Source organism: Chaetodon trifascialis, chromosome 24 (genome assembly GCF_039877785.1).
Source record: "Chaetodon trifascialis isolate fChaTrf1 chromosome 24, fChaTrf1.hap1, whole genome shotgun sequence".
In the NCBI taxonomy this organism is placed as follows: domain Eukaryota; kingdom Metazoa; phylum Chordata; class Actinopteri; order Chaetodontiformes; family Chaetodontidae; genus Chaetodon; species Chaetodon trifascialis.
The window spans coordinates 5,253,133-5,266,246 of NC_092079.1; the positions used below are offsets into that span (position 1 = coordinate 5,253,133).

The 13,114-nt window shown below is 41.4% G+C and overlaps 1 protein-coding gene across 1 annotated transcript; it reads right to left on the reverse strand.

The window, feature by feature from the left end:
• Positions 1-4,634: 4,634 nt before the first annotated feature.
• On the reverse strand, positions 4,635-13,114 carry ndfip2 (Nedd4 family interacting protein 2). Its single transcript, XM_070957625.1, is given in 9 exon segments — positions 4,635-7,221; positions 7,303-7,409; positions 7,500-7,566; positions 7,720-7,844; positions 8,137-8,224; positions 8,427-8,504; positions 8,506-8,558; positions 8,851-9,073; positions 12,954-13,114. Coding segments are annotated over 8 exon segments (765 nt in total). The 5' UTR covers positions 12,981-13,114; the 3' UTR covers positions 4,635-7,221; positions 7,303-7,305.

Here is a 13,114-nt window from a genome sequence, read left to right on the forward strand (position 1 = left end):
AATGCTCTCATACCTTTTACTGTTTACCTCATGCCACTTGCACTACATGCATGTGTTTGTATTTTTGGAAATTTTGACTATTTGTACTCCTTGTTAGATGTTAGATGCATTTCGTTGTCTCTGTGTTGCAATCTGACGATGACAATAAAGTTAAATCGAATCTAAATGATTGACGGAGCTGCAGATGGATGCAGTTTGTGCTGAAGCTAAGCTAACGACAGCTTGTGCTAACAAGGAAAACATTTCAAAGTTGATTCTTTACCTTCAGCTGGAGGCCGAGACGAAGAAAACAATCAGCTCCACAACATCCAGAGAGAATGAAAATCCAAACAGCCAGAGAGGCCTGAGAGAGTTAAACTTTAATCAGATGTAACACACAGATGCCAGGAATCATCAAGTTCATGTTTTATTGAGCAAATAAGGATAAAATACATGCTTACCTCAGATTGCTGCAAGCTGAGGGCGTGTTCATCTGGTCTCCAGGAAGTGTCTTTAGTGAGTTTAAAACCTGAGATCACTTTAACTGAGTGTTAGTTTCTGTGATCAAATCAAGTCATTCTCCGGTTTTGTCAAACAAAACTGAAAAAGTGAAACAATCCAACAATTCCATGAACATTTAGTTCTAAAGAGACTAAAATCACTGATTTTTACGATAGTCTGAAAACAAAAGCATGCTGAAGTACATATGAGACAATAAACTGCAGTTTGTGTGAGTGGACATTGTCAGGGACGCTTCCCAGCATGCACCACGACAACAAACTCATGGCTTTAAGTTTCACTGGATGAGTGTTGCTGCTCTGTTCCTGCTGTTCCTGCGTTTTACATCTGGTCGTACAATCGACGACTTCAACATGAGCCTCTGATCAGAGACTTGTGGCCAACCGAGCAACTGGTCCAGTTGAACTGTAAAAATTTTTCACCTCATCTTTGACTTGTTTGTCGACTGCTCTCACCTTGTGACATGTGCACTAACCTTTCTCCGGCCGGTCGGACCTGAGACTCCACGGTGTACTGAGGACAGGAGGGAGGGGTGAGAGACACAAGAGGAGACCAGAGGACCGTTCCTGCTGCTCTCAAAACTGAACACATTTTCTGCATGATCACATGCTCATTGGCAATGAATGGAGACTCTTTCCCATTTGAGGCCGTGAATCTGACAATGAGAAAGAAATTTTTTCAGAGAATGCAATGCCACCATCCTCCATGCAGATGCAATATTCAAGGACTCCACAAGATGGCAGCATGCAGCAGCCTTAAACTCCCTCTGCTGGCTTCAGAAGATGAACCTGGAGACTTAGATAGATAGATAGATAGATAGATAGATAGATAGATAGATAGATAGATAGATAGATAGATAGATAGATAGATAGATAGATAGATAGATAGATAGATAGATAGATAGATAGATAAATACTTTATTCATCCCCATTGAGGGAACTCTTGAATAGAACAGTGGCATCACGCTGCACTGCACAGATTATATTTTCTATAATATGGGAGCAATTTGTCATAGGTATTACAATTCAGAACAGGTATTACAATAAAAACATCACATCACACACACAGCGATGCCTCCTTGTGCCTATTTGACTGAAACATTAATCTAAATGTCTAAACTATAATAAATTCTCCTTCACATTGCTTGAACTGTAAAAATTTTTCACTGACTTTGACTTTTTTCATGCTTGACAAATGAATTTGGCCTCAGGAGAAGAAATGATGCACTGTTTTAAAACTTCACCCAATCAGTTGCTGGTGCTCAGTAACCTCCCACTTCACATCGGCTGAGTGCTGTCAATGAAAATGACACTTCTTCTCTGCTGCTAGTGGAGCTGCAGTGTAAAAAATGCAAGGACTCAAACTTGAGTAAACGTACTGAGTTACATTCCACCACATCCATATGGTATTGTGGACAATAATTTCTGTAAATTAAGATTAAAGATTATGATGATGAAGTCTATTTAAATCAGAAAACTTAACAGGAAACACTTCACACAGTTGTGCTGATTAGATTTAACCCCTTGTCACATGTGCACGTACCTTCCTCTGGTCTGGTCGGCCACGTTGAACAGCTGACTGGTGTAATGCTGAGCATCGCCACAGCAATGGAGTCACCTCCGGGATGTCCTCAGTTCTCGGAGTCTCCTCTCCTTGAAACTCCACGGCGTACTGAGGACGAGAGTGAGAGTGAGAGACGCAAAAGGAGACCAGAACACCGTCCCTGCTGCTCTCAAAACTAAATACATTTTCTTTTATTTAAGACAAATTTATGTTGCTTTGAATCAAACTGTTCTGCTGCTCTGGTCTTTTCTGGAATGAAATAAAATTAAGAATAACAGTTTTCAGCTCAAGAAATGCTGATATTTAACAAACCAATAAATAACTCTGATAACTGATTTATCGGTTTGAGTCATTTTTTTAAGAAAAAAAAGTCAAAATTCTCTGATTCCAGTTTTCTTAAAGTTGCACCAAGACATCGCACATGACGACTTCCAAAAGGATGTGAATCTTACAGATTACAGGCGCTCCCCTTTTCCCATCAAACCCCATGTGATAAAGAGATATCATTTCCATGAGATATCATTGGAAAGGCCGGAATGTCCTTTACTGAGCACACCAGGACGTAGTTGGAAAGCTCAAATGAGTCAAAAGATATGGACCAAAACCGAATGTTTTTTTTTTTTTTTTGTCTTTTGTCAATAAAGTCTTATCTAACCTTATCGTAATTTTAATTAATTAATATATCACAATATCGCTACCTCACCTCACAACAACTCAGTTTCAACATCAATGTAGGAATGAACTCTTTGCTGTTCATAATACACCACTTACAGAAATCTGCTGTGTTCCCATCAAATCAGAAATCAAATACTTTGGAATTCATTTAAACTAAAATTAAAGAATGTAAGGTAAAGTTAAACTCATGGCTCCAAAGAGATATTTCAATCCTAGGGTGAAATGGGTGGATGGAAAGACTCCTCTACCCCAACCTACTCTATTGCCATCTCAGACAAATTCATAAAGAAAATAAAAAATGAAAAAATAAAAGCATTAATCTAGCTTAGGTGAAAACTGACAAAACAGTAATTAGTAGTAATAGTTAATATAGGAGGTTATGACAATCTGAATTGAACAAAACATGACTTGACTTTGATGAGTCTGATTGCTGTTATAGCACAATGAATAGCAAAGTGAAATAAATGGCTCTTATGAAGAAAACAGATAAATACATTTTTTCCTTAGTAATATTCATCATAAATAGATTTTGCCCAATAAATTGATTCCGGAAATTAACTGGTGACTATGTCAGCAATATGTGTGGAGTAGAAAGAATAAAATGTGAGGAAATAGAAATACTCAAAGTACAGTTACCTCAAAATTATAGTTAAATACAGTATTTGTGACTGGGAAATGAACACCAGCAACAAAGAAACTGATATAATTCAGGCAACTCACCGATGAAGTCTCACAGTACACAGATCCAACAAACAAATGTTTTGTCCCAAACATTATAGTAAGCCACAAAACAATGTTTTATTATTTCAAAATAACCGGCAGAGCCGCCAGAGTTTGCGCAGGTGTTTAAATGAGCTGATGCTGCTTCTTCTTCTGTGACGCTTCGTATCCACATACGCTGCATTACCGCCACCTGCTGGACTGCAACAGTTTGACAGTGTCAAGAAGTGACCACCCACAGGGATCCCATTCACGATTCATTAGCCACAAAACGTTGATAGAAAACTGCCGTTTTAGTGTCAACATGCAGGACTTTTCCCCGCACGGAAGCAGCCTACATTCAGAGGTTAACTCATGTGGTCTGAAGGAAAGGCTTCGATTTTGTACCGAGCTGCTGCGGGTCTGCGGTCTGAAAGAAACCTGCGGAATCGTGAGGTCAAATGACTCGACACTTGACTCATTTGAACTGATACCTGACAGGGTTTCATTTGCCACCGGAATTGTCAAAAAGGCAAACGAGCACCAGATGAAGTACAATAAAACATCTGTATACTGTTTTTTCCAACAACCCTACTTCAACATCTCCAAGTTACCAAAGGGGCACATGCCCCCTTCCGTAACCCCCACCCTGCTTCAGGCATAGTACTATAGTGTAGCTGAGCATCTCCAATGAAGCTCATCGTTGGTTCTCCTGGTGTTTTGTGCCGCAGGAAGTGATGCAGAACGTCACTTACATGATTACAGCGCAAACCTCACAAAGAAGCAGGAAGTGGTCCTTGGGACAGGTGGAGCAACAGACAGCTAATTCAGGTAAGACAGTGATTTCATATTGTAGGTTATGACAATGTGAACTGAAGAAAACATGACTTTGACCACAAGTGTAGCTAGTTTCTACTTCCTAGTTTTACTTACAAGTATATTACTAACATTTACAATACAATGGAACACACAATACAAATACCTATTTGGCAGGTACTGGAACTTGTCTTACCCCCGAAAACATCTGAACATTCTTATTGTCTTCCACCACTTGAACAGTATGTAATATCACTTATTGAGTCAAATAGAATACTAGAATACTACTAATGCTGATACCAATACCAATAATAACAGCAATCATAGTATGTTAGTGAAATGAAATAAATAAAATAAATAAATAAACAGAATCCAACATGTAATTTTACTGGCAGGCTTTTGAACTTTATTGGCATTTTTGCAAGACATCATCTGTCAATTTAATTCCAGTTCCGATAAATGCATAGCAACTGCTTCAGAAGATTTTTCAAGGATTATCTTGGACAAAAAAAAAAAAAGAAAGAAAGAGAAGAAAGAAAGAAAAACAGAACAAGTATGGCTGCCATCTTAGTTTTTTTTCTTCATATATTTACAAAGAAATGTGTTTGTGCTAGATTAATCCTAAAATTACCCCACTCACTGAGGTGGATAAATCATGCAGCAGAGTTTTAATTCGTTGAAATGATCTTGATATTGCTGAAAGAGGCTTTAGTGGGATATGGCCAGAGTCAAGAGAAAAAAAAGAGAAAAGCATAAAAAAATATGGGCAATACTTACTGTCACAGTTCAGGCTAAAAGCACACAATAACAATACTATCATTTTTGAAAAACAAAAAGTGCAAAAGGCAAATTATCCATTTGGGATGATTAAGAATTCCAGTTCAAAACTTGGATGGCTAAGATAACTTTTTTTCTTTTGTCTACTCACCACACCAAGTTAAGCAGATTCACAAATCATACTGTACAGACGTTCTTCAAAGTGCAAATATTATGAATTGGCATAAGCTGGTATGTACATTTCATTTTCGGGATGACCAAAAATAATCAAAAAGCAGGGTCGTTGTTTTTTCTTTTTTTGTGTCTTTCTTCTGTCAGGCAATCATTCGCATGGCGCACAAGCTCACGTACGACTCGTTCGCGCTGGACAGTATCTGCTGACTGCTCAGTCACATAAGAAAAGGTGTTTTCTCCACACAGACGCCACCTCCCGAAGAGGAGCCACGCTACAGCCCAATCCCAATGTCCACATGGAGGGCAAGTACTCATCGAGAATATCCTGTATACATACATATTTCTATGTAATTGTCTTAACATTTTCATATTATGCTCTTCTGGGGCATCCCAAACCCAATTCCTATTTATAACACATCAGGCCCTTGCACTCTCTCGCCTCAAGGGGGGGGTGGGGGTGGGGGGCAGTGGGACTGGGCGCACATCACCGAAAGCTGTCTCGCTCCACAGAAAGAAAAAGGAAGAAAAGTTCGAGTCGAATCGGGACAGATCTATGTGTTGGGTTTTACTAAATCATGAAAAAGATGCAGAAATGGTCACATTTCACGTGCTTTTATTGCGTTCTGTGATTTCCTGCGAATTGAAATGGTTTTGTTGGTCGCATGCGCACACACACACGCCTGCACACACACACGCACACACAGAGCGCTCTATCCAAAACTGAACCTCAATCTGGACTGAGCCTCATCTCAATGTCTGATGACTAAACTACACCATTAAAAATAACTAAATTGCATACTTTTACTGCACTTCCTCAGCACCGGAGCAGGAGACGCACGTGAGGCTCGCCTCCCTGCCGTTGGGCCACGTTGCTCTGCTGTGGCCTCAGATTTACACATCCTGTTTTTTGGCAATCAGTGTGGAGAAATAGGTTTGGTTTGGGTCGTTTGAAGCATTATCTTCCTTTCGCAGTGGTAAACGTAGCCCTCCTCTTCTAAAAATGTCATGATCAATGAACATTTCTGCTGCATAGGTCAGGTCAGCGCGACAGTTAAAAGGCAAAGACAGGAAAAGCGACTGTGTTTGTATGTAAATGACGTTTCTTATTCCAATGGCTCAGAGATTCTAGAGGAAATAAACTGTGTTGTTTTCCGTTTCGGCGCGTTAATCTGATGTCAGAGCTTCATTGAACAGATTGTAAGCTTCCATTCATTTCGAGGAAAAAGTTGAGTCGGAGTCCCATTGGCTTTAAAAACACTAAATGCATCAGGGTCTGTGATATGTAAACTGATAAATGCAAGTGTTTGGTTTTCCCTCACACTTAAGACGAAAATCTTCCATCTTGCCTTTTGGCTTTCTTCCGTTTCTCGACGAGATTTGGCGTCGCCTCATATTAACGAGGGTGTGAAAATGCTACATTAAACTAAGACTTTCCATAGGTGGAATGGCAAAACCGGTGCTGAGATTGTTTAAGATATCTTGTGAAAGACCTAACCTGATATTTGTCGCAAAATGTCAGAGTCAGGGAAAGTTGAATGGGAACTACAGTGACATCGATTTGCATGCGTTTCCTAAATTTAAGACATTGTTTCATTGTGCTTTCGTTTCGTGTTTCAGCGACTCCTAAAATATTAAATATCTCAATTTGTTGCAAGGGTTTGCTGAATTTGCCTCAGGTAACGAAGGTCCCACTCATGTGGGGGGGGGGGGGGGGGGGGGGGGGGTTCAGACAATCCTACAGCGGTAAAGAGCCTGGAATCAAAGGAAAACGAAAAACAAAAACAAAGCCGGGCAAGAGATCTGATCATCAAAGACTTGTTTTTCAGCTCGGTTCAGAAGTAGAGGCTTCAGAGCGAGTCGTGTTAGGCTTTTAATGAGACTGGTAACACTTTTTCCCTACTTCTTTCCTTCATTCCTTCCTTCCCCGTCTCCTCTCTTCACTGCAGGCTCCTCGGTCAGGTCATTCGAGGGGGAGGGAAGGACGTTCACATTGGAAAGGAATGGTGGTGATGTGGAAACCTGCGGGGAATCGAATAACATCATCAGGGCAAGCTGCAAGAGCGATATTATATATGTATAGATGTTCAGGTGACACTTTACCTTTTAGTAGAGGAAGAAGAGGCGTGTTCTATGAGAGGTGGCCATATTCTCTGACATGTTGCGGACTTTTAGGTAGTTCACAAAACCCCTGAAGAACAGCAGGAGACCTGAGGAGGGAAAGGACGGTTCACCTCACACGCAAAAATCTCCACGTGCGGCTCAGCGAGACAATGAAAGATTACCACAAAAACACTCACCGAGCAACAAGAAGATCCACCAGAGCCAGTACTGACCGTTAAAGTAGCCGGTGAAGTAGTCAGAGAACTGGGCACAGAGAAAAAGACATTCAGCACTTTGTGGTTTTTTTCATGAAGCATGATTTTTTTTTTCAAATCTTGTAATGGCAATATAAGACCTGTCTGTGGGTAATAAAACCTGAAAATGCCTGTGTGTGTGTATTTGCATTTGTGTACACACCCTGACGATGAGAATCCACTTGATGAGCGAGAGGCCGAAGCCGCAGATGGCTCCATACCGTCCTGCGATGGTATTGGTCAGACAGAAGGACAGGCAGAACCCGATCCAGTTGAACAGGAAGGCCACTGGAGGGACAAAGATGCGATATGACATTTGGTCATTTTGCTTTACAACAACAATCCTTTATGTACAACAGCATATTTTTGCAGTATTTTATGTTGAAAATGGTTGTGGGTATTTTCAAAAATAAAACACTGGGAAACTTTTGTTGAATAAGAATGAAGGCTGATATCTGGAACCACCATGGAGTAAGAACGTTTCACCTTTTGTACACATATATCCTGAAATGATAACACCAATAATTCAGGCTCACGTTTCAGCAGAATAATGAAAAATGTTAATATGAGACAGACTTACTGAAAAAGGCCAACATGAAGATTCCATCGTTCCCCACCCGAAGCTGATCGGCGTCACTGAAATCGTCTCTGGGAGGGAATTCGTCATCCTGACGTGCACACAAACAACGCAGATGTAGCATTTCCTAGCAGCAGCTCAACCAGTTCTTACATGTCAAGAGGATGGGGTAGTTAAGAAGCACTTTAGCTCACTTTGAGGTAAACCCCAGCCATTGAACATGTAAATAAAAAGACACCACCACAAGAATAGCACGCTTATCTAACCCAGCAGGAGCATGTGACTGTCCTCACCCGTGGCATCACCTCCACAGTGGAGGCAGCCATGGCTGCCGCTTTGGCCTTCTCTGCTTCGTCATACGTGGGCAGCGAGGGTGGCGACGCTGTAGGGTGGAGGCACTGGGAAGTCTCCTCGGAAACTGGTCTCTGTGGGAATGATGGAGAAGGAGAAGGCCCGGTTAGAAAGGGAAGAAGGGGGACTGCATACAGTATCTAGCTGAGCCGCGATGTGGTGATGCTGTCATGGAAATCGGCACTGACTCAGGAGTAAAGACACACTGCCAAAAAAAACACCACAAAAATTGCTGCTGTTGCTATATTAGGAATCACACAACCACACACAAAAATAAACCCGCTGCTGAGAAAGACAAACTAATCGATGTCAAAATAATGGAAACACATGTCCTGGTTCATCAAACAAGATAGCTTTCACGCATACCAGGTGCTGCAGCGGTTGCCCCCAGGTCAATGGAGGCGTAAGGAGGTGGAGGTGCCTCCGCCTCCCCCTGAGTCCTCGATCCTGATGCCTCTGGTGCGGCAGGCGCCGGGCTCGCCTGGGCCTGGCTCTGGTCCTGGCTGGATGCGCCAGCCTGGGCCGTGGCGGAAGTGCACGGTTGCTGCTCACTGGTTGAGGCCTCCGAAGAGTCGTCCTCGTTGTGCAGCTGGAGGAGAGGGGGTGAGATGGGGGTGGGGATGGTTAGAGGAACTGGCACAAGTGGATCAGCTGATCAGTCAGCCAAAAAAGTGTGGCTGCTCAAGGGGATGTTCACACTGCTCCAAATGTCTAAAACTGGCAACAATCTCATACTTTCTAAAGCTGGGAAAAGTGCAGCTGTGCAAAAAAGGCCACAAAATATGGACGCCACTTCCTACAAATACAACACAGGATGTGTGATGGTCGCTGCCACCTGAATAGAATAACAAAGTAGTGAAGCGGTCGTACAGCTTTCATTTGATGCATTTGGAAGATTTCAGCTATTTTATAGTCGCACATTAGCACTGTTTCCTGATAGCTGCACCAACATCAGCTGGTCATTATGTAACAAAAATGAGCTTTGAGCAAACGGTTTTTGGTTGTTGATAAAAATATGTTGTCTTATTGACATTTTCGAGCTGAATGAGTGGGTTGACATGAGCAACACAATATTTCAACAGAGACAACTTTGAAATAATATACAGCATATAATGGGTTACATCTTATAGGCACTTATACAATATAAAGCCCATTTTTCTATATTCATTGCACACTGCGATGACATAAACTTTAACTCATTATTAAAAGCAGCCAACACAAGAAGAGTGTGCTGGAATAAAATTTACTGGTAGCGTACACAGAAGCCTGGGATGCCGTGTAAAACATCATCAAAACTGATCATTTGCTCATCCTAAAACAGTACAAAGACAATATATTCAATGTCTGACCTCATCAACTTCATTGATTTTTGTAAATATCTGCTTATTCTGAATTTGATGCAGCAACACGTTTCAAACAAGTCAGGACAGGAGCACCAAAGACCGGGAAAGTTGTGGAATGCTCCAAAACCACCTGTTTGAAACATCCCACAGGTGATAGTATCGTGATCGTGTCTGAAAGGGGCATCCTCGACAGGCTCAGTCGTTCACAAGCGAGGATGGAGTGACTTTGTCAACACATGATTGGCTAAAGCCAGCTCATTCGTAAACACAGTTTGTTTGCAAATGACTGTATTCTATTTTTATTTAGGCTGGGGGTTACAGGTCTGCTGGGCAGAGTTAAAGCTACACTGTTTGCCCTCAACAGAACGTCTGACACTGTGATCACACAGATGGGAGGACTACATCATCTGTGAACTGAGGAAGGTCTTTGGAAAACTGATACACATGTAATCAGTTAATGAACGCCCCCGCTACAGCTGAGAGAGTCGGTTACGGACTCAAGAACAACACATTTTCGTCAGACCAAGGAGTCAAATGCCTTCTGAAATTACATACAGGAAGATGGTGATTACAGAGCAGCTGGGTGGGCAAAGTGAGGGCAGGATGCTTCCTCACTTTCTCAGGGACTCTGTGGCCTTCAGGAAGTTAATATTAAACCCAGACAGACAGACAGACAGACAGACAGACAGACAGACATCAACAATAATCCATTGCACAATCTTGACAACAAAGCTGATATTTACCACAACAAAAAACAATTTTTATTTCTTAATCCTGTAACATCCAGTCAAAAATCATCAGCACGCATTAGGGTACCATATTATGGTTTTTTCACTGGCATCGAACCTGAAGGATAATACTACATTCCACAGCATTAGCAGATGACAACCACAGACTAATCATGTGTTGCACTGCTACAATCAAGGTGGCCGAGCAAGCTCAACCTGTTCACAGTTGGAAGACAAATTAGTGAAAAATGCAAGTGAAAAGTTTAAGGGACAGCTTTAACAGTATATTTCTGCGACATGGGCACTAAAATGGCAACGTGCCGGTTAGGATGCGTCTGTTAAATTGTGATGACATACCAGTCGTCATAAGCCTTTTGCTTCTTCACTTCTGGTCAAATACCTCACAGCAATCAGCGCCTTTAAGGACTCACCTGCTACGTGACACACACACCCCTTGATGGATGAATTACAAAGTTCAAACAGAGATATGGTCCATACTAGGGTTGCAGCTTTATGCTGGTTTCATGGTATACCATGGCATGAAAATTGAAGGTTATCATACCATGTATGTTTGCTTATTTACAGTATTGAATTCCACCATGAAACTGTTACAAGAAAAATGGAATTATATCAAGTTTCATGACATGGAAGCTTTTGTTCAACCATAAAATTAAATAAAAAAAACCCCTTACAACTGGTAGGTCAAGGGGTTGGTACCTGTACGAGATCCTTTGCATCCTTTGAGTTTAACTGGTTGTAAACTACAAATCATACTTAATCTGTCTCTAACAGCTGTCTTCGTTGCAAGACAATGCCAGTGCATGAAAGAGTTGATGGGAAACGCCCTAACTGGTGCAGTAAATTTTAGTTTCTTTTTTAAACTTGCTTTACTTTGACTAGAAGTCATCTGAAACCTTTTTATTTGTTTTATTTATGTATGAATTATAATGACCTGCACCGTAATTTAGTGTTTAAGTGGGAAGTTCGACAAATCATTTGTCTTACTTATCATTTTCTATTATGTAATGGCAATATCTTGCTGTGGGTAATAACAACTGACGTCAAGCTGGAAGTAAAAAGTCACAAATGACTAATAACAGGACTGCTCCATTAGCTCTTAGATCTTTTAAAAGAGCAGTCACAATTTAAATGACATTTGATCATAACCACACAGTTAAACTTCACCATAAAAATCTTGGAATTCAAACCACCTCATCAAACTCCACCAGCGCAGGGTCGATGTGCATGAATAAGTGGCCGACGACTGGCTCAGAATCAAGGACAAGGCATAACGCACCCTCGCGCACAAGCGATTACATAAGATCTTAACAACATAGCCACAAGCCTCCTCGTGTGTCCAAATATACCCAAAAACTCACGCAGGCCTGCTCAGAGCAGCAGTTCCCCATACTGAGAAAAACCTCAAAGAGGGTAAAATGTGAGGATAGGGCTGTCAACTTTCATCCATTTGGCCTGAATGTGCTGAACTGCCTGATATCTGAACAATCCCTCAGAGTTCATTGTCCAGAAGTCGTGTTGCATAAATGTTATTGTACTAAAAAAGAAGCATTATTGATGAAATCTGCACCTTGGACGGGGTTGAAAAGTTGAAACACAGGCCTGATTTGCTTTGGCTCACGCTGAATCCTAAAGGGATTATCGCTCACATACCCAGAACCGCAGGAATCGGGGCACAAAGCGGACTTTATCTCAAACTGACCTAAATAAATAAATAAATAAATAAATAAATAAATAAATAAATAAAAGTTCTCAGCCACTGTTGTTACTTTACATGTCTGGCAGCGTTTGCAGTTTACATTGTGAGGCTGCCATTTTTTTTAACTTTTACTGCCAACAGTAGCTCACTAAATTTCTTCATGAGAAGAAGAATACTGTATGTGCATTTATTTAGTTAACAATGACTTAGTTTTTAATGTGTTTGCCTTCGTATGACTCTCCTTAACCCTCCCGGATTATTATATAATTATGCTACGTGACTTGAAAAACTCCATTTATGCCACATCCAATATTAACCACACAATAAATCTCCCCGCGAGCACTAAGGAGCTAAGCATTTCATCAGCATTAGCATGTCAACAACCGTGTAATTTAACACAGGTGTCATATTTAGCAGGTAGCTAACGTTAGTCTAGACGATGCGGAAGTGGTAGCTGGCAGGCTAGCTGCCAAAACAAAACAGTGAGGGGAAGTAACGGCAAACTACGGCAAAAGTAATAAGTCAGAGGCCACCCAACGGGTTTTGCTGTCGTATTTACGTGAAATAACTCCTTCAAATTGTGTAGCAACCATTGAGCAGTGGCTTAATTTCAGCAAGGCCTTGTTTCCTGTCACAAGCAGGCCGGCCTATCAGACGCTGATTTGATCTGTCCGCACTCACCACTTGGTATCGGCTTGCTGGGTCCATTCCGGCGAGATTCAGCTGGCAAGCAAGCCAGCCGAGAAAACGACGAGAAAATCTAACTTGTTGTCAACCCTACGTCTGTGTTGCGGACAGGAGATACTCCTCTCGAACAACGCTGAACAGCGACGGCTGTTAAA